Consider the following 26814-nt stretch of genomic DNA (forward strand, 5'->3'; position numbering starts at 1 on the left):
TTGCTTAAGTACTGTTTGTGGTAAATACAATTAGGGCCTCCTTGTTGTGCTGCTTCCTGAGGTGGGGATTAGTCCTCTTCTATTACATTAGTCTCGTTCTTTCTCTTCACCAGAAAATTGAAAGAGCATAACATAAAACTTTATTTGACTCCAAAGTATGTACCAGTGATTTACAAAGACCATCTTTAATACTACAACTTAAAAACAGGTCATAATTACATTTAAGATGGACATGTTAAAAACCCATTTTACAATATTTACCCCTCATAAAAAACAATACGATATAAGTTATAAGTCCATTTCAGAAGCAAGATTTTGTCCCCAGGTGGCTAGATATATATATATATACACACACAAATATATATATGATGTGTAAGTGCACGAGTGAGCTAGGTGTCTTGGGAGAAGAAGTGTGTTTTTCAAGTGAAGCCTGCACTGTAACAGGAGTGAGTTAGGCTGAACGGGAGAAGGCAGCTGGTGGCAGGTGAGGTGATGGCAAAGTGACATTGCAACTCCAGACAGAGGTAACCTTTCTTTAGTACTTCCCTTTCAAGCAACAGTTTCTTGCTTCGTACAACAGGACTTTTGTCAGTGGTAGCAAAGAGCTGAATCTAACTGCAAAGAGCTCAGTGGTGGGTGTGATGGCCTGCTTTCCCTCAGCAGTTCTTCCAGCCTATTTTGTTCCTTTTTTTTTTTTAAATCTTATAAATTAATCTGATAGGCAGATGCTAATTCTGAGAGCAGAATTTTGTCCAAGGTCCCCCTTGCAAAGCTCTTTATTTGTGTAGCGGCAGCAGGTGAACCGAGACTGACCTTGCGGGCAGGGTTAAATGCGGCCTTGCTTATAAAAACACAGAAATGACGGAATTAATCCAGTTTGTCCTAATTGCATTATAAAACAGAAACTGCCTCCAGCCTTCAGCAGAAGACAGCCTGTGACTGTTATTAACTGCCTCAAGTGTTCTGTGACCTAAACCTATGTGCGTTGTGAGGGTGGGGTGAAGGGAACAGGGTTCGGGACATGCTGCACAGCTGCTGTGTGCTTCAGCCCAGTTCGGCAGGGGACAGCTGCTCTTCACACGAGCACGAGCCGTGTGTCAGCACCAGTCCTGTTGTGGATGCTTGACCACCGGGGAAGGAGTCGGACCTGCCTCCGCATCCTGCTCCAACTTTTTGGTTATATTTGTGAAAAATGCCTCTAAAGTGCCCCCTTCTCTCCACCTTCCTCCCCTGCCCTCCTTCCCCATGGATTCGTGGCCCCTCCGTGGTTTTGGCCCCAGACTTGTGCCTGTAGGCTTGCGCTGCAGTCGCTGCAGGTCAGGTACGTTTGGCCACGGCTAATCGCAACGAGGAGGTGACGGCGGGGGCCCAGGGAGCGGTGCGGTGTCTGTCGGTCAGGCTGCACGCTGAGGTGCGCTTACTTACAGCACGGGGCAACCCCTAAGGCCCACGGAGCCCCTGACGGTCCCGGTTTGCAGCAGGTTCACGTGGCTCCGGTTGATCAACAGATTCCTTACACAGCCCACGTAATGAGGGAGGGGAGGTAACGATGGCGCTGTGCTGGCCTGGTCTGTTTCTGCTGGTGGAACAAATAAAACCAAGCATTAGTGGGGCTAGAAACAGGGCAGGGGGTTAAGGACATTTTATTTGCAAGAGCAGTAGATTTGCAAGAGCAATTTGGGGAATTTTGTTCTGGAGTTCATCTCCCCCCCCCCCCTCACCTGGCTGTCCTCCCAAGTAGAAGGTCGCCCTTGTGCTGGGTGCAGGAGGCTGGCTGGGCCCCATTGTGTATTTTCGTTCCGTGTCCACGTCGAGCTGGATTACGTTTTTCCATTTGGTAACTTAGAAAGAAAGCAAAACCAGTCAGTGCTGCTCCCTCACCTGGAGAACAAGTCCACCGCCGCCCTCTGGCACAGGCCAGTGCTGGAGCACAGCAAAACTGGGCTGGTCGGAGGCCCTGGTGTGGCACTCGAGAAACGCCTGGGGTCAGGAGAGCCTCCCCCAAACCTGCCTTGTAGCACCGCAGCCGTCCATAAATTGGGGTGTTTTCCTGCAGAGCAGAGCTGCCCTCTCCCAGCAGGGGCTGTGACCCCCACCCAGAAAGGCCCCGATGCAAAACCCTCAGCACTCCCCCGATGACAAATGCATTAAAGGCTGAGCCCAGACAGGTGGGGCTCCTGCTCAGTCACCTGGCCCAGCTGCAGGCTTTGAACCCACCGGACCGACGTGCACCCAACCGAGCCTTTTAGCCCCGAGCCTTTCACCCCCAGCAGGACGGAGCCGAGCCCGGGCCTGGCCTGGCAGTGTCACGGGGCAGCCCTGGCCTTGCCGGTGGCTCTGTGACCTGGTAACCGCCCCGTCCCTCGGGCTCACCAGGTCTGACAGCACTAACGAGATTGGGCAAAGGCTGTAATTAGGAAATTACTTAATGGCAGCTACAATCTCCCAGATTAACCACATACAGGTGGGAGCTGGGATTTAAATACCCAAGGAGGGAGCCCGGCCTCCACCTCATAGGTGTAAGCAGAGCAGCAGGAGGGGAGCAGCACCCCCGAGCTGAGTGCTGTCACCTCACCTGTGATGGTGTGCCACTGCCCGTCACAGAGGGATGGGCACATCACTGATGTGTGCAACTCGTCAGCCCCCGTGTTCGCTCTCACGGTGACCTAGCATGGGAGACAAAATCATCAGAGGTCACTGAACTGAGCATGGTGAGCAGGAGATGCCTCTGAAAACCCAGGGGGAAGCCGCCCTTCCCGCTACCTTCGTCTCCTCCATGTACAGCAGGAGATGGTGGCTCCTTCTTGTGCCAACGTGGAAGATGAGCCCAGAGGCGCTGCGGGGACGGACCTCCAGTGACACCTCCAGGTCCTGCTCAGTTGCCACTGCATCAGCTAAAAATGAAATGCTGCTGGTGAGAAGGGGACAAGGGACCTCCTAGAGGCACAACCCTCCCAGGGCCACGGGAACCAGCCCAGGCTGCTGTGGGGTACCTAGGCTGATGGACCCGCCATCTGCAGCAAAGAAGACCCCGCTCTCCAGAGCACCCTCGTAGCATGGCATCACCCCAAAGGTGTGCGAGGGGGCACCCAGGGGCTTTCCATCCAGCTGCGGGTTCCTCAGGCAGCCATCAAAGCTGAAGGCTGATGTGTCCTGCAGAGAGAGGCCGTGAGAGTGAGTGCAGAGGGGCCAAACACGGCAGGCACGGGGCCATGCCACGGGACCAAGAACTGGCAGAGATGGCATGATGCCACGGGACCACCAAACTCTCACCGGCACGTGAGCCTTGGCTTTTCCAGCTGGGATCCCCCCCACGTACAAGGGGCTCCGGGCCACGAAGAGCCCTGCGGTGGCCACTGCAGCATCCTGGGCTCGCAGCCCGTCGATGACCAGCTGGGCTCGGTGCTGGTCTCTGCTGAAGAAGACCTGCAAGGACCAAAGGTCAGTGCCAGGGCTGGGGGCTTCCTGGGGTGGGAGGAACCCCAGAACCATGCCTGGGGAAGGGGGAGGCCGACTCAGAGGTTCAGTCAGCCCTGGCTACAGCTTTGCTGTCCCTTTTTCTGTCCCATCTGATGGTGGGAGTCCCACGTGCAATTAGGAAGCGATGCCCAGAACAGGGTTGTGGCAGCAGGGGCGGGGAGGAGCGACACGTTTCAGCGAGGTCTTGCCAAAAACCAGCCCGCTGCTCACCGTGTGCCACCGCCGGTCCCGGTACTTGTCTTTGCTGCGGATGCGCAGGCGGCGCCTGCCAACGTCCACCACGAAGACGAAGCGCCCGTTGGAGACAAAGAGAGCCATGAAGGTGCCCCGCTTGCCCGCCACGTAGAAGAGCAGCCCGTTGGAGGAGTTCAGCCTCACCTCCAGGGAGAAGTGGGACCTGCAGGGACGGGGGGTGATGGGAGCATCCTGCTCGCCCACAGCTGCAAGGAGCCACCACTCTCCGAGCGATGGTTCTTGGGGCTGAGTGTGCGTGGGGTGGGCATGGAGCGAGCCTCACCTCTGGCTGAAGGAGGCTGGGATCTCCTCAAACTCCCAGCGGCTGCTCGGGGTGCCCCCAAAGCGGAAGGTGCCCCCAGCTGCGTGGGGCAGCTGGCAGAGCCCCTCCTGGTTATGGCGGCGGTCCTTTGAGATGGGCTTGCCCGGCACCTACACGAGTTGCACCAAGGAATGGAGTGAGGGGAGCACCCCTGTGAGTGCTGCAGGGCAGAGGTGCCCAGGAAGGGGGTGATGGTGGTGTCTGGAGAGGATGGGGAAAGGACGTGGAGAGGTCTGACAGCAGCTGGTACCTTGGGTTTCCTTCTGTCCTTCTTCAGGGCAACTCTGAGCTGCTGTGGCTGCTCTCCCCAGACACAGCTCATGGTGACGTTGATGCTCTCCATGTTCTGTTGCAGGTCCACCACCATCTGTGGCTCTGACCTCCTACATGCAGGGAGAAAGAGTTCCTGTTACTGGGCCAGCGAGGGAGGCAGGACAGGGCTGAATCTGTGCAAAGACGCTTACCTCTTGACAAAGACGTTCCCGATGCAGCCGGTGAGGTTGCTGAGGGCACCTGGCTCTGGCGAGCCCCCGAGCTGGAAGAGCAGCCGTCCATCCTGCCGTCGCTGCCGCCGGCTGGGCCTGGCGCCTGCCGTGGTGTCCTGCAGCTCGTCGTCCACGTACAGCCGCACCCTGGCAGGGAGGAGTGGTGAGGGCTGAGCAGGTCCCCGTGGCGGCTGGCCCCTCGGGCCCCGCACACTGCCAGGACACGTACCCACGGGTGTCACTGTAGAAGGCCACATAGTGGGCCCGGCCATCTGCGTAGGCGTTTTCAGTGGTGATTTTGGTTTCCAGCAGGTTCAAGGCCAGCTGGCCCCTCTGGAGGGACACCTGGCACGTCCCCTCCTGCAGAAAGCATCGTGCCGTTACAGAAGGAAGGCACAAGGGCCCATGTCACCACCACCCTCCAAGAGCTCAGGGTGGAGATTTCACTGTGGATTCACTCCCTCACTCCACCAAAATCCCTCCCTTTCCCAAGGAGGAGCACTGCCACCCCCGAAGCAGGAGTTAACGTTTCTGCCCCACTGCCAGGATAACTGGGGGGACAGCAGGAGCCCACCTGGGTAGCGTGGTGGTAGAGCAGCCCCTCGTGCTGGCTCGTCTGGAAGCTGAAGCCACTGTAGAAGTCCCGCAGCCCTGGCACATCCTTGAGGGCCAGGGTCAGGTAGCCGTGGCCGTGGACACTGACTGAGCGAGCCACCTGCAAGGGATGCCAAGGAAGAGAGGTGAGAGCCAGGCCCAGCATTGCAGGCTGCTGGGAAGAGGAGAAAGGCATCCAGGTTCTCGCTCGGTCTGCCTGGTGCTACGGCTATCACATGGAGCACCTTGCCCTGCCCCCCTGCACTGAGGGGCCGTGGGTTTCATGCACCTTTCTGCCTAGACAGGAGATGGGGCCTGTCCCAGGGGTCCTGTGATCCTTTCCCCCGTGGACCCTTTTCCCAGCTGCCAGAACATCGTGCTTACCAGAAGGTCTGAGGTGCACCCGTAGCTCACGCCAACGGTGTTCATGCGCTTCAGGTCAACGTATTTGCCAAGAGCCTTCAAGCCCTTCATGCAGCCCCGGATGGGCCCACCCATGGGGAAGAGTGCTTTCAAGCTGCAGGAGAAGCAGACAGCCTTACCGGACAGCCCTGGGGGGGTTCTGGCCCTGCAGCCTCTCAAACAGAGCACTTGGGACCACGAAGGCCTGGCGTGTCTCCAGTGCTTCATGCACGAGGCTGTTTCATAGCACCCAGCTTGGCCAAGGAGGGCTCATGACACCCATCAGCACCTCAGCCCTCAAGCCCGTGGTGATGGGCAGGGTGAGGAACCTTCCTTGCAGAGTTCCAGCAGCCCTGGCTGTGGCTGGGGAAGGGCTCCCCAAGGACTACGGGCCTGAATATCTGGGCTGGACCCACCTGGGGGGTAGCAAAGCTGGGGGCACGCCGCCCAAGTAATAGGAGACAGCATTCTCCAGGGAGTTCTCCTGCTCCACCATGAAGATGGTGAGGCGCTCCAGCCGCACCAGGATGCGCTTCTTGTTGTTCATTTTGAGCAGGAAGATCTGGATCTGCAGACAGAGGAGAAAAATGACCTGCCAGCCTGGGGCAATCGGATCCATCACGGAGGACAGCACAAGGTGTCCAGTTCACATCTCAAAGCAAAGAACACCCCAAAGGGAGGCACGGAGCCAGCAGGCTTCAAACCTTCTCCCAAAACCAGGGGTCAGGTGCGCCACTTGCCCTCTGGATGAAGAGCCAGCTCCCCAAGTGAGCCGTGCACCCACCGCTTTCCCTTACCGCTTTGTTTGTGGTGCTGCTGACGGTGAGGGAGGATGAGTTGCTGCTGGGTTTTGCCATCTCCAGGCCAGTGCTGAAGTCATAGTAAAGCACCAGCTTCCCGTCCCGGATGGCCAGACACAGGAACTGACCCTAGAGGAGGCAGGTCGGATGCTCAGCACCATGCCCTGGTGCTCGGTGCACAGCCCAACCTGCCTTTCAGCACCGGCACTGCGAGGTGGAAATGCTCCTCACGCACTGACTGCGCCAGTGAACCCTGCCCTAGCTCAAAAGCTCTTGGAGCTTGGGGGAGGCCCTCCGGGACCAGACAAGTGACTGCCTTGGCTGTGAGGTCTGCGTCCAGCCCTCTTGTGGCTTTTAACAAAAGTGCAGAAATACTGCTCCAAGCAGCACTCTGCCACTTCCAAAGCCCTCTCTTCCCGATTGCCCCAGCCCACTCGCGCAGGTGTGGAGGCTCCTTAGAGGAGTGGGCACCTGCCTGATTCTCCAGGAAGAAGAGGATGCCGTTATAGGAGACAACCCGGATCTCCTGCTCGAAGCGCTTGGTTGTACCAAACTGGCTCTCAAACTTGATCTCTGCATACCCGGTACCATCAAAGTAGGAGCCGTCGGTCAGCCATGGATCTCCTGTGGACTTGGACCTGGACCGTGCAAGAAGAGACACAAGGCATCACTCCAAAGCCAGCTGCCACGCTCTGGGGCAGCCAGGGGTCAGGGTAAGCCCCTGGGACAGGAGCTGCCCTGGCCTGGCTGTGGTGCCTTACCTCGCACAGGGCTTCTCAGCGGTGGTGTCCAACTGGAAGGTGTGCTGGAAGTTGTACAGACTCACCACCTCCTCGTTCAGCGTGTCCAGCTCCAGGCACCCACGGTAGTTGGGATAACGCAGAGTGGGAGGGGGCTGGGAATGGAACCAGGTAAGGCAAGTTTGGTCCTGGTTTCCCCACCATATCAAGGGCTCTCCCCCCAAGAAGCTCCAAAGATACGGCTGATACCTCCTAGGAAACCGTGCCTCCCTCCCTGCTGCCCGTCTCACCGTGAAGCTGGCGGGGTAGCCGCCCACATAGAAGACCACGTTGTGCGGGTCGAGGTTGAGCAGCCCCTGTTCCCCCTTGGCCACGCTGTCTCCCTTGGTCTCGTGCACCGTCTGCCTTTCCACAATCACAGACATTTGCCCGTACTGCAGTATCCTGCAGCAAGGAGGGATGGTCAAGGTAAGTGGAGACTCCCAAAGACGAGCCAACCTTGCCCTCCCTGAGCAAAGGGCCTCCCCATGCAGCTCAGCCAAAAAGGGGTGCACCTCCCACCAGGGAACCCCACAGCAGCAGTGCATCGAAAGGAGTCAGCACTCCTGTTCTCAGTGCTGCCACCAGGCTGAAGGGACTCTCCCTGAGGAGCATCATCATCTTTCACCTTTCCTTTCGTGAAGGCACCCCCAGACCTTCCGAGATGCGGTAAGACAATTTCCCTGGCATTTTTTTAAGTTGATCATTTATAAATGGTGTGGAATCCACAGCACCTCTGCAAGCCCGAGGCCTGCCTGGGTTTGGGCACAGTACCACTATGCACGTGCACTGCGGGGACAGGCTCCCAGGGAGGTCCCTCAGGACGTGTCCCATCAGTCTCCTACCGGTTAATGCTGATGGTGGCGAACTGCTCTCCGATCTCCTCATCGACGGTTAGGGAAGCTGGCTCCTCGTTACCCAGTCTGTAGACCCACTGCACTTTGCGGTCCTTGAGCACGATACCCAGGTAGTCTCCAGTGGCCTGAATGCAGGAGAGACAGGGCCACATGCTGGCAATCAGGATGCACAGGAGTGCACCAAGCGATGCTCTCCCTGATGCACCAGAGCCGGGGGAAGAGCAGGGCATGGGGAGAAAAGCTCCTGGTTCCCCAGGTGCTGAGGGCTGCACCGAGGGCATGATGTCCAGGCAGGATCCCCCACTGACACTGCTACCTGCCTGGGCTCCTGCTGCCCCCCTCCTGCCCGTGCGGTCCCATCTCACCTCCCGGCTGCCCAGGTACAACACGAACCGCCCCTCTTCTGCCCCATCCTGCCGTCGCTGCCGGCTCCTGGGCTCAGGATTTTGGATGTAGAATTTGAGGGATGTGTAGGCTGCCAAATCCTGCAGGTTGCTGGGCATCCGGACCTGCACGCCTGAGCTGCCATTGAACTTCATGGGTACCTTCACCTGGAGGGAAAGAAATCCAAGCCCAAAGGGCTGAAACCACTGCTGCTACCTCTTGTCCACGACCACTCTGCCAAGTCCACTTTCTGGAGTCTTCCCTTGAGCAAGCAGCCACGCCTGGTAGCCCCAGAGCTCTTCTAGCCACCTCTCCCATTTACATACCACCCTCAGGTAGGTCCTCGTTCACCCCAAGCCCCTCGCCCCCTGTGCACAGCCCTCACCCTCCCACAAGCCCACCTTGCTGGCGGCATTCCTCGCCTGCGTGATGAGCTGCCGGATCCGCACGATGTTCTCTGACACAGTGGCATTCTTGTTCCTCCTGTTCTCCAGGCTGCTCAGCGTCCCCAGCAGGAGCGGGATGGTGCTTTCCAGGCTGGACACTGGAATTAGAAAGGAACCAGTGTTTTTGTGTTAGTGAGGAAGGGAGATGTGAAGATCTTGCAATTTTGAGACGTGCAAGTCCAGGCAGGGTCACGCTATCACCCCCCAAGCACAGCAGCCTTGAAGAGGGGTTTAAAGATATTCCAGTGCATGCAATCTCTTGCAGTAAAAGCCCAGGTGATACACACACTGAAATTAAAACGAAACGAAAACGTAGACTGAAATTAAAACGAAGGAGCAGGATTTGAGGCACCTAGTACTGGCTTCTTCACGTCCCTACGCTCCTGATGTGGAGCTCCTAAAAGCACAGCTCCTAAAAGCACGGTCTCTGAGGACGGATCTGTCCAGGCACTGGCTTGCACTGGACTCAGCCCCAGTAGCCAAGCAGAATGAGCACTCACCAGATTTCCTGGCGTCTTGGACTGCTCGGTTCAGATCTTCGTTTCTGAGGCCTCCATACTTGTCTTTCCACTCATCCAGGTTCTTCCTCATGGTGCTCAGGGTATCTTCCACTCTTGAAGCTGTTTCGTTGGCCTCTGTCGCTGCTGCTTTGGCTTTCTGGATCGCTTCCTTTGTGTCCTCTAGAAAGATAGGAAGAAAATCTCTGAGGTGGCCAGGAGAGGAGAAGAAGCAGTCTTGGCTCACAGCCTGGACTTGAGAAAAGAGGCAGAGAGCACCAGTGCCCACCCAGGACAAACCTTGGTCCCTTCCCAGCATATCTTGCACAGACTGCAGCTGGTTCAAAAGCTGCTCCTTTTTTGTGCGGAGGTTGGCCAGCTTGTCCTTCGCTGTCTGCAGAGTGCCTTTAATAGCTGCAATTAAAGAAACGTATAAACACATACTCAGCATGTTGGGTCTCAGTCCAGCCCAAAGGACATTGTGATCTGCTACTTCTGCCCAAAGCCTCCACTGAGGCAAGGAGTTTCTCTCACCTCCATTGAGTTTTCTCTGCTCTCTCATCACAGACTCCTCAAGGTTGCTGCTGTTCCTCTTCAGCTCTTTAGAGATAGCCCCGAGATTTTCCGATATGACGTTCTGTAAAACAAACAGGTGCTGCCTGGGAGTCTGGAAGAGGAATTCAAGTCACTGCTCCTGACCACCCTCAAAAAATGCTCATTTGGACAACTGCAGTGGGGTGTCCTGTGGGGTGCGATGGGGAGACCCCAACCCCCAGAGACCAGCCCTGGCAGATCTCGTGTTCTCTGACAAAGAACAAAGCGCTGAAGTCTCAGAGGGAGGGGGCAGCAGACCACTATGTGTGGGTGTGAAAAGCTGCAAGACCATTGAGGGAATTTGGCTTTTGCTTGTCTGCACAGCACGTACCATCAAAGCCTTGCCAGCTGCCTCATCGGCGTCGTGGGCTGCTCGCTCAGCTTTTTTCACAGCTTCAATGATGCTGGCATAGGCATTGGAGGCATCAATTGCCCTCTGGATAAAGCCATCTTGGTTCGTGCCCTGGATAATGCTGTGTTGGAAGACAAAGCTGTCAAGCCTGTGGAGCTAAAGCCTTGGAAACAACACCCCACTGCTCCTCTGCTGCAATGTAGGGGCTGTGGTTTCCCATCCCCAACTCTCATAGGTCAAGGTTGGGTTGGGTGGTGACCAACCAAGAGGCAGGACCAGGGAGCTGGGTGGATGTCTCACCTGGACAGGTTCTTGGCGAGCTCGCTCAGGAGCCGGGCATGCTCCTCCGCCTGCTCCACGATGGGGATCTTGCTGCTGGCTGGGGAGAACTTCTTGACCCGCTCTGTCAGGGGCAGCTTCGCTCCATCCAGCAGTGCCGCCAGCTTCTCGTATGCCTGCAAGGACACGTGTCACTCCCCAGGGCTGCCCCACTGTGCTCTGCCCATACCAAAGCAACTCCATCACTCACCTCCTTTGCGCTCTCCATCTTCTGTAGGAAGTTGGAGACCTGGGCCAGGGAGTCCTCGGCCATCCTCAGGGTCTCCTGCACCAGCCCATACTGCTTCTGGAGCTCACGACTCTTTTGCTAGACAGAGATGTGGAGTTAGGAGCGAGTGGGACCAGGGCAGGAACTCCTCACTGCTGGGTAGAATGAGTATATGTGGTGAAGGTCTACCTGACTCTCCTCCAGGTTGTTGCGGTTCAGACTGTTCAAGTCCTCTGTCTGCCTGGTCTTGTTCACAGCCTCATTGAGGGCATCGCGGAGATCCATCAGCTGGGAGCTGTGCTGTGCCAGACGGTCCTGGATGCTGCTCACCAGGTCCTGGTTGGACTCCCAGTGGGAATGAAACTCGCTCTTCACCCGATGCAACACTGAGGACGGAGGAGGTGAGAACTGTCACTAACCCATCCTCCTGTGTTAAAGAGCTCTTTCTGTGCTTGGTTGTGGAAAAGCCTGATTCTGGTCTCACTCTGTTGGTATCAAGACCTGAAGTGACTATCCTCCCTCCCTTCCTCCTTCAGCCTGGATAGCATAGGAGCTCATCCAGTATTGTCTAAAAATCCCCAATGCTGGTGAGAGAAATAGGATCTCTTTCAGAAAGATGCTCAGCCATGCCTGTAAGGCTCCATATGATGGAGAACCTCTACCTGAGTCCCATTCCACTGCTTAATTACTCCCCATTTCACTTACTTATTTCTAGTGAGAGACAGTTTATAATTCCAGTTGACAACTGCTGAATTATGTTTTGCCACTGTCTGCTAATCAGAAGCACTCAGCTCCCTGCAATAGCTGGTCTGCCTGATTATGCAGCAGAGCTTTGCACAGAAGCAGAATGTGACCCCTTGGTCCTGCAAGGGAAGCCCTCGGGATGGCAGGGCTGCTGAGGATGGTGGGCTGCCAGTTATTATTCTGAACCACTCTCTTGGGACAGTGAAGAAACACAAGGTGTCTCATTCCCATCCACATGTAATGTTTGTATGATAAATGCTAACTCCTGGCTCTAAGTGTTGTCATTTTTGGTCGTAAAACCAAACTACCCAGTTAATACAATCAGCTCTAAAATTCATTTTGAGGGGAAAAAAATTATAAGTGATCCCTTGGGGTGGCAAAGACGACCCAGAAATTACTGTGAAACTTGTGAGGGGTGTTTGTTTTAATAACCACACCCTCCAAACATGACTATGATGTGTAGTGTCTGCAAGGGTTCCAAACCAGGCTGTCAGGAACAACCAAACCAAGCAGGGTCTGCACAACTCTGTCCCATGCTGCTGAGCTGGACTCACGCTTCTGAGCTTCCTCATGCTCGCGCCTTGCCAGCTCTTCTTGGCTGCCCAGATTCCGCTCCTTCATCTCCCTCAGCATCCTCTCCACCTCAGCCATCTTCTGCCGAAACTCCTCAGTGGAGGTGGTACTGGCGTTTGCCGCCCCGAACTTGGCCATCTGCCGCACCAAGTCTGCAGAGAAATCCAGTCCTGTTAGCATCAACGGACCCCGGTCCCTTCACAACCCTCTGAGACCTTCCATCTCCCACATCACCCTCACCAAAATGCAGCCAGCCCTTGTTCAGAACTCAGGCACCCAAACTGCAATATCACTCAGGTGTATTGCCATGTTTCTGTCTTGTTGAACACTACCACTAATACACGCTACATCCCAAGCACCTTCTTGTGATTTTGCCTCCTCTCCTTGATCCAGTCGCTCCCTGTTTTGCTAAATCTCTCCTGAAGTGACAGTTTTATGCATTTTAATAACATTTGTGCAAGTTTCATGTATTTTTTCCAAAGATGGCATTCAGTCAGACAGCTGGGACTCACAATAACCTCTGGTCCACCCAAACAGCCATGAGTCTGGGAGGATCTCCACTACATTTGCATTTCCCCTTCTTTTTTTCCATGGCCCTTTCTAAGTGATGCAGTACTCTGTTTGCAAAGCGAAATTCCCAGCAGCAAAAACCCACAAAGCCGGGATGCTTCTTTACCTACCTCCAATGCTTTTCTGAATACCCTGGATATTCAGCAGGAGTTGCTCCCCTCTCTGGTAAGTCTCTCTTGTATTCTCCTCTAAATGGTTTGCTTTCCTGTGAGTCATTGTCATCTAAAACACAAAACACAGGCTTAGCTCACGAGTAAGTTATGTTTAACATGACCCATCAGAGGGTATGATGTTCCCAAAAAACACACAAGACTAGGAATACACAGCTTTTGAGCTCCTTGAAGTCACATCTGCAACAGCTATTTGGTGCTGCTCTCCTGTGATGTGTTATTAACGGTCTTATTTACTACCTTACAGGAGCACAAGTGAGAAGTGAAGCTCCCAGTGCAATAGGTTCTGGATCCTGAAATGGTTCTAAGACCACAGAGGGTGTCTCTGTCCTGTGCTCTTGCTCTTGACACAGGAAAAGGCTTAGAACCCAGTGCTAGGCCCACCTGGGTCCTGACCAGGGAACAAGAAGAGGTACAGGCCTGCAGTTCAGCTGTTAGAAGCATGGACTTATGTATACACAGAGGCAGACATTTGTCCATGCAGCTGCCCAAGGGACACCCAAAAGTCTCAAGTAGAAACGTTTCCCTCTCCCTTAGATTAAAAGCAGGGAGATTGTAAATCAAATCAAATTCCGCTCAGTTTACAAATTCTCTGAAGACACAAGTAGTGTTTCTAGACTGTACCGACTGCACCTTGCAAAATGTGTGCAGTACTGAGGCCCCTAAGGATAACTACAATAAAGAGGATGTATTTGTTTGCTGACAGGGCATGGCTTCTCCCTGCCACAGGGATACACCCAAGACAGACTTGGACATTTACAGAAGTAGCATACGGGAGGGAACATAAATGACATTGTATTTATTTTTACTGATTAAATATGGAGCTCCTTCAAAAGCAAGTGTTAAATCAAGAAACAGCCATCGATATCACAAGAAATTTAACAGCCCTCCAATGGAGCCATGCAGGTAACGTAGCTTGGGCAGCTGAGTAAGACACCCCGACATTCACAGCTGGGCTGAGCAGGAGATCCATCCTGCCAGAACTAGGTTCCTCACAGCCTTCAAACCCCTCATTTTAGATAAAAGGGGGGGACTCTTGCTCTGGCTAGGGGAGGGAGATGGAGAAATATCCTACTTTGTGCTGCAGTGCATTCAAGTCCTGCGTGAGGTCCGTGTTCTCATCCTCCAGCTCATCAGCCCTTTGCCTGACCTTGCTCATGGCTCTTTGGTACTCACGCAGCTGGTTCTGGAAAAAAAAGAGCTGAAATTAGGCCAACGGACCAGCAAACACAGGCTAAAAACAGCATTATACCTTGCACGCACAGCGATAGCTGCCATAGTACTGTTGAGGCTGTGGAGGCGAGCCCAGGCGATGGAGCTGGCGTTGAGGTTGACCAGCTGGTTGCGGATGGAGGGCAAGGACATCTCAATGCTCTGCAGATCCTCCAGCAGAAGCAGGACACAGCTATCGCACACTGCCAGGGGAACGCAGCAGTCAGCACGGAGCCTTCTCCCGGGGCTTCCCGCCCCTCGTTCCCCAGCACTGCAGGACACAGACCTTCACACCTCATGCTGTCTGGGCCATTCGCCACCGGGATCTCGTAGTCGTGCATGCAGACGTCGCACTGCTTCCCCGTCAGCCCGTTGGAGCAGGTGCACTCCCCGGTGCGCGGGTCACAGGAGCCTCCTCTGCACTCACATTCTGCCAAGTGTAATAACAGGGAAAGGCCCGTGTCATCATTTTGTGCTGTTGCCACACCGGAGGGAGGGGAAGAGGTGGTTTTATTCTAGCTGTGCAATTGCATCTCTGGATATCTATGTGCATGGCACTGCTGGGGGCTTCCCTGTGCATTCTGGCAACACGCGCAGGACCTCAAACAGCAGTTAACTGTTTTCCTCCCCTAACAATTTGACAAGCACACATGCCACCGAAACCTTGTCCCGCTCCTCCACGTGAGGAACCCAGCACCAACAGCAGGACTCACTTCTGCAGCCCCTCTCGCTGAAGCCCCAGTAGCCGGGGGCACACTGCTGGCAGCGCAGGCCACTGACGCCGGGCAGGCAGCTGCACTGTCCGCTCTGCACGTGGCAGCTGCTCCCCACAGCACCGACGTCGCAGTCACACCTCTGGCAGCCCGAGCATCCCTCGAAGCCGTAGTACCCCTCCTAGGGAAAAGCAGGTCAGTGGGTGCCCCGTTCACAAAGAGGGCAGGCGTGTCTGCACTGGCACTGTCACGGCACGCAGGCGGCCCTCACCTCGCAGCGGTCGCAGTGCTGGCCTGTCACCCCAGCCTTGCAGAAGCACTGGCCAGTCTGTGGATGGCATGAGTCAGTCCCGCAAGGCGAACAGTTGCACTCTGCCAGGGAAAAGATACACCCAGTTATGTGCTGAACTGAAGAGACTGGTCAGCTACCCCCAAACCCCCTTATTCCTGACAGGGAACCCTATTTCTCACTACCAAAGAGCCTCTCTCCTCTTGGACCTTCTCCAGCTGACAATTTATTCCCATTACCCTCGCCCAGGACAGCCCCTCTTTTGTGAGCTGCCGCTCCTGAGAGGGAGCTGAGCGGTGCTGGGAGTGGGCTGTGCACACCCACGCTCCCGGGGAAGTGCCAGCACCGTGGCTGCAGTAGCTGCTTGGAGTAAGGCTGTTCCAGCCTGGGTGTGGCTTGGCAGCCTACAGACGGGTGGATTGGAGGTTATGGAGTTGTGATGCTGGAGGGTACGTTTTTAGAGCTGTTTTTTGTTTTTTTTTTAACATCGTATTTAGAGGCTGCCTGTCCGGGCACGTATGTAACTGAGCGCATGACTCATCCAGGCAACGAGCAGCTCATCCAAGGCTCTTGACATGTCAGAGGTCTGTCTGTCCACCTTCTCCCCACAGTGCGTGCTGCCTGCCCCACTCACGCGTGCAGTTCTTGGCTGTCACTGCATCCCCATAGAAGCCAGGGGCGCAGACCTCGCACCGTGCACCGGCTGTGTGGTGCATGCACCCCGTGCAGGCACCCGTCAGGGAGTCGCAGCTGCTGAAGAGCATGTTGGGATCCGTGTTCCTGCTGCAGTCGCAGGGCTGGCACGAACTGCCAATCACCAAGGGATTGCCGTAATATCCCGGGGCACACCTGGAGAAACACAGCAAGTTAAAACACAGCCAGGGCACTGGGGGGATCCTCAGAGCCCTTGCTGGCACCACACTTCAGTCTTGAGCAATTATCAGTGAGGGCATCCAAGATTTGCAATTGATGCAGCCCCCTGGGATCTCAAAGCACTTTGTGTTTTCCCTTTGGATACCCCAGAAAGGTGCCTTTATCACAGACTGCAAGCTAAGGCAAAGCCCAGCTAAGTAATGCAGCCCCAGTAGCACAATATGTCAGCAGTAAAGACAGCCATGGGGTATCTGCAGGCTGAAAGGGACCGAAAGAATTCCTGCCAGAGCAAATCACACTGGGGGCAAGGCCAACTGTTCCCTCTGCAGTTTCTACTAGAACAACTTTTGTTGTGCCACAGCAGTGGCTGCATTGGACTAGCGTGGCTGTGGCCCCAGAAACACGGGTTTCCTTACCGCTCACAGTTGGGTCCAGCGTAGCCCGGCTTGCAGAGGCACTGCATGTTGGAGCTCTTGCGGACACAACCGACAGCAAAACTGAAACGACAAGGGGTGAATGGGAAGGTGCAGGCACCTCACTGACGTGGTGCCGGGGGGTCAGTTACTTGGTGTGGACTGCTGGGACCTCGGGCAGGAGAGTGGGTTTGGGGTCATGGAAAAGGCTCACTTCCCAGCGCCAAACCAGCGCCCTGACGTGGGCCAGCCTTGTTCCCAGCAGTTAAATGGGGGGCAAACAGGCAATTCCACTCAAGGGTGCTCACTTGTTGGAGGCAACGGAAAGAGGACACGGACATCCGACACACTGCAGGGACCCTTCAGCAGATTGGCTGCCCACGTAGCCGTCCTTGCACTGCTCGCAGTGGTCTCCCTCCGTGTTGTGCTGGCAGTTCTGCAAGGACAAGGCAGGCTCAGCACTGACAGCAGGAAATAGTGGCTCGCACAGACAATTCCCCACCAGATATCTGGATGCTTTGATCCTTTCTCTTTCCTAGAACTGTTTTTCACCCGAGGCTGACCCTGAATGGGACCACCCCTGAAATGGCACGTGCAGCAAATGCTCTGATTCAAGCGTGGTCCCACTGACGCAGTTTGCATGTGAAGAGCTTTTTTCATCACACACTACAGATCTTCCAAGTCCAAAATACCACGCTGGTTCACTGTTTACTTACAAGGCATATCCCAGACCCTGGCAGGCACTGATCTGAGTGGCCGTTGCAATGACATGGGATGCATTTTCCCAAAAATAGCCCCTTGGTGTCCCTGTAGTAACCTGGAGCACATTCCTGAGGAGAGAGGAGAAGACAGAGATGTGAAAAACAGCCTGACAAAGCAGAGACTGATTTAGTTTCCATGACAGAATTTCCACAGGGCTGTATAGATAGAGAAGAGATTAAAAGCAACAACAAAGATTTTTTCCACGCAGCTCTTTTCTGCTCCTCATCAGTAAGAGATAATTGCACAGGCAGTAGGACCTACTCCAAGATACTGCAAGAACTTGATTTTGGTCTTCAACACCCGAACAATTTCCCCATCATGCCTTTTCCAAGAGGCCAGGTGCAGCTAATGCAGGGCTCCCAAGTGCTGTGGTGGAAGGGAAGCTGTGAGCAGGCTGGTGCGGAGTTTGGGAGATGTTGTTCCTTCCTCAGACACAACCTGAGCTGCGATTAAAACTAAAGCCCTCAGGGGTCAATAATCCAAGCCCCATGTACTGCCACCTGCACTAAGCACGAGGGGTGTCTGAGGCCCCAAATGGTCTCTGCTCAACTACTCTCTGCCTGGAATGGCGTGTGCCCTTTTGCCCCTACCTGGCAGGAGTCTCCCTGGTAGTTAGCTGGGCAAAAGCACAACTCCACGTTGCTGGCTTGGACGCCTGTAGCTGTATCCGTTGCAATCTCCAGGACCACACGGCGCAGGGACACAGATGAGGAGAGCTGGGAGAAGAGTGCCCGTATTTGCAGCTGCTCCAGGTTTGCCAGCACCATCATGAGCTCCTCTCTAGACACAGGGTTGTGCGTCTCCGTGTGCCTGAAGTTACCCTAGTGGGAGAAGACCTGACATTACTGGCAGAAAGCATAAGCCCTTATTTTGTACCAGGTGCTTGGACATCCAGCCTAACCTTCACTTCCCTGCCGCTGGGATGTCTCCCCTTTGCACAGGTAAAACAGTTCCTGGATTTTCACAGCAAGTTCTGCTGCAACAGGCAGCAACAAAAATACTGAGCTCAAAGCAATCCTCCCTTCTGCCTACATGCTAGTCTTGTCCTTTCAGTAGCATCTGAGCACTTAACTTGGTACACACGTGTGTGCAAACTCACCTCCACCAGCTGCAGCTGACCTTCATGTACCCCCCCTGGGGATGGGTAGGAGCCTTCCAGAAACATGATGCTCATCTGATTTCCCTGGGAACAGCAAGGAAAGTGTCAGTCACCACCTCATCCTGCTCACGTTAGCAGGAGCCACCAGAGAATTTCTCGGGCTGCACCTTCAGGATCACGTCCGGGCGGGACTCCATTGGAATGAAAACATCGCCCCTCCGGGGGTCGGAGTGAAGCTCGTAGCGCAGGTGGCCACCGTAGGAGGAAACCTAAGGGAGAGCCAAATCACATACGTTGCTGCAAGTCCACAGCAGGGACCTGAGTCTGAGCTGTCTGTGCTCAATCATGAGTGAGCCGTGCCTGCACGCTTGTGGGCATGCTGCCGGCGTGCATGTTGGTGGGGTCAGGGATGTGCTTGGCTGCTGGTCCAGCTCTCACTGTGTTCTTACCCTGTCCCCGAGGTAGGAGCTGGGTGCAACCCAGTAGAGCTCCTGATAGGCATCTGGGAGGTTCTTGAGATCAGCGCGGAGGAGCTCTTCCCGCAGGCTCAGGGACGTTGGCACTTCCTGGCGGTCACTGCTCAGCAAGAGCCACCCGTTCATGTCGATGAACTGCGGGGAAACATCAACTGTACGCATTTTCCAGGGAGCCCCCACTGTGCTCTGGTGGAACTACAGGATGTGTTTGGATGCTGACACTTTTCAGTACAGCTGAAAGGATGCCAAGAGGGTCACAACCTCCCATGCATCTTGATGAAGCCACTGGAAAGCAGAGCACCAGCCCCACGTGGCACAACCCTGCTACGCCTTTCCACCCTACGAGGCCCCAGGGACCAGAAAAAGGGGCTGAAAGTGGGAGATGGGCGCAGTAAGACAAAGATAACCTTCCTCACAGCCTATCTTCCAGAGGGTTAAGATCAGTGCGGGATGGAGACCCCCGGGCAGCAGAGAGCCAGGCAGACGGGAACACAACTCATCTGTGAGCTCTGGGAGCCCCCTTACCTCGGCTCGGTACTTCTCAGCGCTGCGGCAGCGATCTGTCGCACCAAAGCAGAAACACTTGGTGCAACCCTTGGGGTTACTGGCGTCCAAAGAAAACGTCCCCAGGCGGCACTGGTCACACCTCGGGCCCTCCACATTTTCCTGGAAGACAAACAAAGCTCAACAGTGTCAGCAGCTCCTTGCTAGGCCTTCCTAGAGGACAGAGATGGCTGTATGAGTGGTTCAGAGTGCCTGACTCCCCAGCAACTGCCTGGTGAATGAGCCCTTGCAGCCAGGAAAAATAGGGAAAAGAAGCTTTTCAGGGTATTCTGGACCAGCTACTCCTTGTGTCTCGCTCCCTCTTGGCCCACCAGACTCCCGTAGCCCCCCAGACTGAACATATTGCCAGAGCAAGGAGACTTGAGCCGAGCAGAAACGCACCACATGAAAGTGCTGGAGGACTGACCTTGCAGTGACACTGCCCTGTGACCGGATCGCACGTGCTTGCTTCAGTGCCAGCTGGGTGGCAGTCGCAGCGCTGGCAGTTGGGGTAGTGGTAGTAGCCGGGGGCACAGAGGTCGCACTGTCGCCCTATGACATTGGGCTTGCACCTGGACAGGACACAAGAGGTGCAGCATTAGAAACCTCAGCCTCACGCTGCTGTATGAGGATCAGTCGGGTTTGCAGAGTTTCATCCGTGCTGGCAGGGACACAGTGCCGACAAGGACTTCCCCATCCTGCCTGTTTCCTCCCTGCAGCCTGCCAACGTGTCCAGTTACTCCCCCAGGGACCGGAGATGCTGCCAGATGTGCCCTGGACAGGGACAGGGCCCCCTCACCTGCACTGCCCGCTGTCCACATCGCAGCCCGGCTCTGTCAGCTCCTGCACGCCCGGCCGAGAGCAATTGCAGTCCTCACACCCGATGAGAGGATGGCAGCCAAAGGTCTGGGGCTCACAGACAACGCATTCCGGCTTCAGGGTGTGCGGAGGGCAGATGCATTGCCCCGTCACTTCGTCACAGAGACGTGTCCCACAGTCACAGGCTGGAAGAGGCAGGAAGAAGCTGTGTTTGTGAGGGCAAGACCCAGGCAGCCCAAGGCAAAACGGCCAGAGCAGGAGACAGGACAACTTACGCCTGCAGTTGGGGAAGCCCCAGTAGCCGGTGGCGCAGCGGGAGCACTCTCGCCCGATGACGTTGGACTTGCAGGGACACTGCCCGCCGAAGGGCTCGCACTGGCTGCCCCGTGCCCCTGCCTCATGGCACTGGCAGGGCTGCGCCCCGTTGTTGTAGAAGAGGGACAGTGAGATGGCGGAGTCGCGGCAAAACCTCGACGATGTGCTGGGACTGCAGGGGAAGGCAGGAAGAGTCATCGTGTGGCACAGTCTCCCAACCTCCCCACCACCCCAAAATCCTACAGAAACACTGAACTGGTGGGATGGAGAGCCCTGTGACACTGAGATCCCCCAAACACCCCTGGGTTTGGTCATTCGATAAGGAAAGCATTAACCAGAGCCCTCCCCTGCCACACACGATGTCTGCAAAGGGAAAAGGCTGTTGCTCTCTGTGGAGCATGCAGCCCTTGTACAGCAGAGCAGCCACCCAAAGCCAAAGGTCTCACTTGATGTAGAAGCTGTTAATGCCACAGCTGCTGATGAAGTCATAGGACTTGTCCAGGGGTTCCTCCTGAAGGTACTGAGAACTGTAGCTGTCTTCCGGCACCACAAGGATGTAATCCTGCAGCAAGGACAAGATGGGTGAGTCTTAGCTGAGCTGGACAGATGTGAACCCTGCCCACAATTCTACGCCACTAACACTGAGATTGCAACTTTCTAAGGTAGTTCAGAAACTGAGGATGGTGGGAAACATTCTTATGGTGACACAGTTGCAAAAATCCCCAAGCCCTGCTGGAGCCTGGTCCAGCATGCCAAGGAGCTTCCCAGAGTGAGACTCACCAACCACAGCTGCTTGCCCTCTGGCACTCGAACAACCACAGTCAGATCATTATCAGTAACGTCCAGAATAATCTGGTCCTCGGAAACTACCAGGCTCCGGCACCCATAGCCATGCGGACAGAAAGTTGCATTGGTCTGACCTGAAAAAACAACAAAGATATTGGTCTCACATTTCCCTTGCAGACCCCATCATACCCTCCCAGTTTGAAAGAGCTGAGAGTCAGTCTTACTTCATGTTTGCATTCCTCAGAGAACCCAGTTACTGTCTAGCACAAAAAACTTTCTGGGGCGCCTCTTACAGCGCTGTTGCCTATCTGCAGCTTTCCCCAGGGCTCTGCTCATCTCACCTTGCCAGATGCGCCCCCCGTTGATTAACACTTCCACAGGGAAGGTGGGATGATTGGGCTGGTAGTAGTGCAGGATGAAGGCGTAGCGTCCCAGGTTCTGAATCCGGCTGTTAAACACAACAGCATCCTGGCCCCAAACACGAGAACAGAGAGAGAAAAAATAAATAAATAAAATTCAATCTGACGCCTGCACTTACACCTGCTTGTTTTTCATTTATTATTGCACAGACTTGTGCTCCTACTGCACAACTGTCAGGTAACAGTCAGACATTTGGTGAATCAGCCTCCCATTCCCCCACACCCCCCTTTCTAACAGCACCACCTGCAAAGCTGTTCCTGGGAGTCCAGAAAAACAAGCAGGGCAGGATGGAGGTACGACCTCAATAGGAATTACAGGTTCAGGGACAAGTTTAAAGTCCTGGTTAAATTGTGATTTAAAGTCTAATTGCTAAATTGTTAAAGCTACTGAACAAAGAATGAAAACTTCTCCCTGCCCCAGCTATCCAGTGTTACAGCACCACCACGACAGCCCACCCCATGCCCACGCCGCTACCTGGGGCTGTTGCAGGAGGATGAGTTTTGCGGTGGGGTCCACAGCTGTGGGAGGCCGAGGTGCAGGCTCCAGCGGGATCCCGGCTGGAGCCACGTGGACTGCCTGGGCCAGGGGGACATCAGAGGCAATGGGCAGAGCCTGCCCCCCCTCCAAAATGATTGACTGGGAAAGCTTCAGAAACCTTGAGGGAATGCAGGAACTGCTGCAGAAGAAGACAACGAGATGTTAGGAGAGAGGCTTTGGGGATCCCGGCAGGAAACGCACACCCTGTAACACCTTTAGGATTATGAAGGATGCCTGCTGAGGGAGAGCTTTCTACTGGGACCTGGGGCTCTGGGACACAGGCTCAGCAGGAAGGACAGAAATCTTGCAAAGGCTAATTCCTGTGCAAACATTTATGCAGAGCACTCTGAAGAATACAGTGGATACCGGACACAGTGAGTGTCCCTTGCTATATGTGAGCAAGCACAGGAAAGCCTGTTCACGATGACAGCTGAGGAGCTGCCCCAGGAGGCAACGTGGTGTTTAGGGAAAGGAGCAGCTGCCTGACTTCCAGTCCTTACTCCATCACTGCCTGCTTGGTGGCCATGGGTGAGGAGCTTCACTGCAGCCTCCTATGCCACAGATGTCTTTCTCCTGTGTCAAGAACTTAAGAGGCTCCAAAGCTGAGGGAATTGGGGGAAGCAAGGGCTTTTGGTCACAGACACTTTCACACTAAATCCTGAGGGATTCTGTTACCTGTTGGATGAGAACGTGCCATGGACGCTGATACAATGCACCTTTGGCTCGACAAACTCCATGGTGAACTGAGCAGCAGGTACGAGGTACACCTTGTGCTGCAGGCCATGAAAAGGAGAGACGCTTGGTTACACAACAGCCTCTGCCACTGCGAGTCCACAGCAGCTTTGGACTCCACCATCAGCACACTGAACACCCCCCTCATCAGACACTTCAGCTAATGCACAGCAGGCTGCACCCCTGTTTGCTGCCCCTCCTTCCCTGGTACAAGCCCTAAGGTGTTTAGGAGCTCCATGTATTTATGGGTTTCTTCATCCTCAGCTAAGCAACCACGAATGCCTCCAGGTAAAATGGGAAGAGGCACTGTCACATTGCTCAGAGCTTCCTCTGCAAAGAGCAGCTTCCTCCCACCATCTTCTCCCAAACCCACGTCTCATGATCTACTTCAAAACACACTGCTGAGCACACTCTCCGCCTTGGACTGCTCATGACTCGGATGGAGATCTAGTATCCAGTCCAGTCAGGAGCAGAAAGCCCTTCCACAGAGTAGGTGCTGCTCCTGCCTCTCCTCCTTGCAACCTGCAAACAGAGCTGCCCTCGCAGGGAGCCTTACCAGGAAGAAGTCAGCCAGATCAGCGATGAACCGAATTGTGGCCTCCGAGGTAAGTTCAAAAGTTGCCAAGCGGCTCTGGGAATCTACAGCAATCCCTCGACAAAGGAAACTGTGAGACAAACACAGATTTTGAGGCCAGCCTTGAGCAGGGTCATGATCTATTTCTTGTCTTGCCAGCTATATGTCCTGAAGGCATTTATACAAAGTCCCTGTAAATCTTTTGATGCCTTTTCTGGCAAGTCACAAGAGTGAAGTTTCCCAAGGACAGCCCAGACATTTGTTTCCTATTGCAAAGGTTGCAGTCTGAAATCAGACACTTTGTAAGGGACAGGGTTTGACCTGCACCATCAGCTCCAACAAACCCGCCCGTAGGCCATTCCCTAAATCAGGGCCCCTAACAACGTACCCAGCTGTAAAAGGGAGCAATACATCTCTTGGCAGAGGTACTACAGGACTCCACCGGCACAGGTAGTGTGCCAGGGATACCATGTAGTTCCCAGGGACAGCCAGTCACTAAAATCATGTCCAGCTAGACTGAGTTTGGAGGTACACAGCTTAGATATACAATGCTGCAGCATTCTTTGTTTATGCGACAAAGCAGAAAAAGTTCCGTTGAGGGAGTCTGTCCCTCACTATGTCACAGGAAGATTGAAACCTCTCCCTGTCTCAGGGCTGACCATACCTGTAGACACACGGGTAGAAGGTGAACGTGCCCTGCTGCATGGCTAGGTGTGGTGAGCTGACAGCAACGCCGACTGTCTGCAAAGCGTTGGTGTTGGCGTACTCCACCAGCAGCACGTATTTTCCGGGCTGAGCAACAGGCAGCGACAACTGGACTTCCACCTGGAGGACAGAGAGACAACTGAAGGGGGGTCTCCTGTCCCACTCCCCATAGCGAGTGCATGCAGGATGCCTGTGCTGCAAACCAGCCTCCTCTGCACAGCCCATGCACACGCTGGAGTGTGCACCCCACTGCTGTTTGCACCTCTCATGCGAGGAGGTATGTCACGGCACTCATTTGTGGTATTTCAAGGGATGCTGATTCAAAAGGTGTTCACAGCTTTACTCCTCAAATCAATCTCCCCCTGTCCCCGTGGAGCAGTTACCACTGAATGAACCAGGACAGAATGTCCCGTATTCAAAGGCACGTGCTACTTTTTTGCTAAGGGAGATTTGTTCCAGATTTACACCTTGAAGTTTGTCTTTCTGTGTTCATTTGTCTGCAGAGTATTGTCACTGCAGTCTACCTGCATGCTGTAGACTCTCAGGGAACGCTCTAGGGGTACAAGGAGAGACTGAGGGGACGAAGTGACAATTCTTACCAAGTACCACCCGTGTCCTTGTAAGCAAGACACTGCTTTTGGGTGTCTTGAGCAACAGGGCATGCAAGTGCAGCTGGGTGCAAAGCCCTTCTGGCAACCTGCCTGGGTGTATGTAAAACGTAAACAGTGGGAGCAGAGATGGCTGCCACAGTACTTGTGCAAGGAGTGAAACAGGAGTGCTACTCACATCGTTGCCGCTGCATGTCGCCATCCAGGGATGGAAAAGCGTGAGCTGCTCCGTGGGACACCCTCTGGGTAACCGGTTATCCAGCCTGCACACCGCGTCCACCCCGGACACAGCAGGGAAGCCGTCCACAGACAGGTACTTATACAAGAGGCAGCTAAAAGCATTGAGAAAGAATTTGGAAAGTACTGCTGTTAGATCAAGATTGTAAGAGTCAAGAGCACCCGTGTGACAGGATCCCACCAAGGTCTGAAGAAGGTTTTGGTCCAATGTGAGGGCTCCAGTGCCCAAAGGAGCATCTCAGGGTAGTGTGGAGCAAGAGAGTGTGTATTATAGGACCAGCAAGGGCAGTAACAACAAAAAGCTTCTCCCCTTGCAATGTTCTTCATACTAGTGACATCTGCTACTAGTGGAGGGGACAACTGATGTCCAGAATCCAAACAGCCTTCCTGCCAAAATGGACAGAGAGGTCCTGGGCACTGGGAACGCATTGAATCATAGGAAAGGGGCTATGGTCTTACTGTCTGAGTTAGATATCCAGGATCCATGGGAACACAAAGACTGATTGTGCCATGGATGAGGTGACCTGTGCATTGGCTTTCTGCTCCAGTGTAGGCCCAGATGTTATCAACCATGACAAGTACTCCACAAAGTAGTTTTACTGCATCCAGACCCTCGCAGAACATGGACTGTGTGTATTTCTTAACCTCACGCCAAGAGGAGCTGAGTAGGTCTCAAATAGCACAAAAACAAGGGGATTCTTACTTCTGGGTAGCTTGCTCTGGGGCTGGCTGGTATGTACATGGCTCCGTGACCTTCAGCTGCAGGATTGGAGCTTCATAGTATGAGCTGGGTAGCAAAACCAGATAGTCCTAGGAGGAGAAATAGGAGAGTTAGTTCTATTTGGGACACCTGCCCCTGGGGAGCTGCTGAGGTTCCCCATGGTGGATGGAGTGCAGGGACTGGTCCTTACCAGCAGCACACCCTCCGCTTCAACAACCAGAGACCAGGTGTTGGGGTTGAGTACGAATGGCTCCCCAAAGCTGTTCTGGGGGACTGTGACAAAAGCTGGCTCTGTGCTGGGAGCAAAGACAATCTGCTTGGTCTGCTCTGTACCTGGAGTGGGAGGGACAAGAGGCTGTGACGGCAGTGGGGGGAGAGATAGGAAACTTGGGGCTGCAAATCAGAGGCTGCGCTCAGGGGAGCGGCTCTGTAATGCAGCAGGGAGCCCCGGGCTCCTGCTCTTTTGGTGCTGCTGTAGCAGAGGCACCACAATCCCACACCAACCCATAACAGAGGCATCCACTCTAAATCTACTCAGTAGCTTAATGGGAGGAAAAAAAAAGAATCTCTGCAATCCTTAATGATAATCCACGGCTCTCACAGTGTGCTCTGCCTCCCTGGACTGCAAAGCACAGAGTATTGCATTCCAAAGAGCAGTTTGCCTGCTAGAGAAGGAAGTCCTCTGTGAAGAATTTATTCTGAGACAGACAAAAAGAATTGCCCAGGTACACTTTCCTTTTGGGTATTCTTACCCCAGCTCCATGGGAAAGATACCTGCCTTCTGGCAAACTCTCAGCCCCCCAGTCTGTGCTCCTGTCTCTCTTGCCAGCAATAGACTCTCTGTGCCTGAGATTTAGACGTTGATTTTAACTGACAGGACAGAAGAGATTTAAGGCCTGATCCTGCTGCAGCTGAACAGCAACTTGGCTCAGCTGACACATTTCCGTAACCTTTGAATTCATTAACTTTGGATGCAAAAACGAAACAGCACCTAGGAGCAGACTGCCTGCCTGTCTAACAGTCTCAGGAGGTTTTGAAGCACATGATTAAGAAGGATTCACTGAGTATGGCTGCATGGGGAGCAGATGAGATGAAGAAGTGGAGAATGTCACACTGACTATCCTAGTATGGTACACGGGCATCAAGGCAT

At 54.4% G+C, this 26814-nt stretch overlaps 1 protein-coding gene across 4 annotated transcripts in view; it reads right to left on the reverse strand.

The window, feature by feature from the left end:
- Window positions 1-117: 117 nt before the first annotated feature.
- LAMA5 (laminin subunit alpha 5) overlaps window positions 118-26814 on the reverse strand; it is a 90848-nt gene continuing 64151 nt past the window's right edge. For 2 of the 4 annotated variants that reach the window (XM_040575607.1, XM_040575604.1), the window contains exons 24-80: window positions 25855-25997; window positions 25647-25753; window positions 24885-25038; window positions 24058-24218; window positions 23376-23484; window positions 22763-22860; window positions 22025-22226; window positions 21472-21598; window positions 21125-21264; window positions 20791-20906; window positions 20305-20516; window positions 20010-20214; window positions 19638-19782; window positions 19193-19333; window positions 18641-18802; window positions 18359-18460; window positions 18192-18275; window positions 17683-17913; window positions 17047-17160; window positions 16639-16766; window positions 16334-16414; window positions 15679-15893; window positions 15027-15127; window positions 14756-14936; window positions 14329-14472; window positions 14094-14245; window positions 13906-14016; window positions 12771-12882; window positions 12072-12242; window positions 10963-11159; window positions 10756-10872; window positions 10527-10681; window positions 10206-10347; window positions 9815-9917; window positions 9581-9694; window positions 9284-9463; window positions 8739-8881; window positions 8319-8504; window positions 7942-8078; window positions 7348-7501; window positions 7079-7212; window positions 6793-6955; window positions 6315-6446; window positions 5934-6085; window positions 5500-5632; window positions 5096-5236; window positions 4751-4881; window positions 4501-4668; window positions 4287-4419; window positions 3998-4146; window positions 3691-3877; window positions 3274-3426; window positions 2994-3153; window positions 2764-2894; window positions 2576-2666; window positions 1722-1841; window positions 118-1579 (exon numbers count right to left, since the gene is read on the reverse strand). In XM_040575607.1, coding sequence (XP_040431541.1) covers window positions 1422-1579; window positions 1722-1841; window positions 2576-2666; window positions 2764-2894; window positions 2994-3153; window positions 3274-3426; window positions 3691-3877; window positions 3998-4146; window positions 4287-4419; window positions 4501-4668; window positions 4751-4881; window positions 5096-5236; window positions 5500-5632; window positions 5934-6085; window positions 6315-6446; window positions 6793-6955; window positions 7079-7212; window positions 7348-7501; window positions 7942-8078; window positions 8319-8504; window positions 8739-8881; window positions 9284-9463; window positions 9581-9694; window positions 9815-9917; window positions 10206-10347; window positions 10527-10681; window positions 10756-10872; window positions 10963-11159; window positions 12072-12242; window positions 12771-12882; window positions 13906-14016; window positions 14094-14245; window positions 14329-14472; window positions 14756-14936; window positions 15027-15127; window positions 15679-15893; window positions 16334-16414; window positions 16639-16766; window positions 17047-17160; window positions 17683-17913; window positions 18192-18275; window positions 18359-18460; window positions 18641-18802; window positions 19193-19333; window positions 19638-19782; window positions 20010-20214; window positions 20305-20516; window positions 20791-20906; window positions 21125-21264; window positions 21472-21598; window positions 22025-22226; window positions 22763-22860; window positions 23376-23484; window positions 24058-24218; window positions 24885-25038; window positions 25647-25753; window positions 25855-25997 — 8213 coding nt within the window. In that variant the 3' untranslated portion in view covers window positions 118-1421. The remainder of the gene's footprint in view (window positions 1580-1721; window positions 1842-2575; window positions 2667-2763; window positions 2895-2993; window positions 3154-3273; window positions 3427-3690; window positions 3878-3997; window positions 4147-4286; window positions 4420-4500; window positions 4669-4750; window positions 4882-5095; window positions 5237-5499; window positions 5633-5933; window positions 6086-6314; window positions 6447-6792; window positions 6956-7078; window positions 7213-7347; window positions 7502-7941; window positions 8079-8318; window positions 8505-8738; window positions 8882-9283; window positions 9464-9580; window positions 9695-9814; window positions 9918-10205; window positions 10348-10526; window positions 10682-10755; window positions 10873-10962; window positions 11160-12071; window positions 12243-12770; window positions 12883-13905; window positions 14017-14093; window positions 14246-14328; window positions 14473-14755; window positions 14937-15026; window positions 15128-15678; window positions 15894-16333; window positions 16415-16638; window positions 16767-17046; window positions 17161-17682; window positions 17914-18191; window positions 18276-18358; window positions 18461-18640; window positions 18803-19192; window positions 19334-19637; window positions 19783-20009; window positions 20215-20304; window positions 20517-20790; window positions 20907-21124; window positions 21265-21471; window positions 21599-22024; window positions 22227-22762; window positions 22861-23375; window positions 23485-24057; window positions 24219-24884; window positions 25039-25646; window positions 25754-25854; window positions 25998-26814) is intronic. The other 2 variants (XM_040575606.1, XM_040575605.1) reach the window with 2 other exon arrangements.

Source organism: Cygnus olor, chromosome 16, assembly GCF_009769625.2.
Source record: "Cygnus olor isolate bCygOlo1 chromosome 16, bCygOlo1.pri.v2, whole genome shotgun sequence".
NCBI classification, from domain to species: domain Eukaryota; kingdom Metazoa; phylum Chordata; class Aves; order Anseriformes; family Anatidae; genus Cygnus; species Cygnus olor.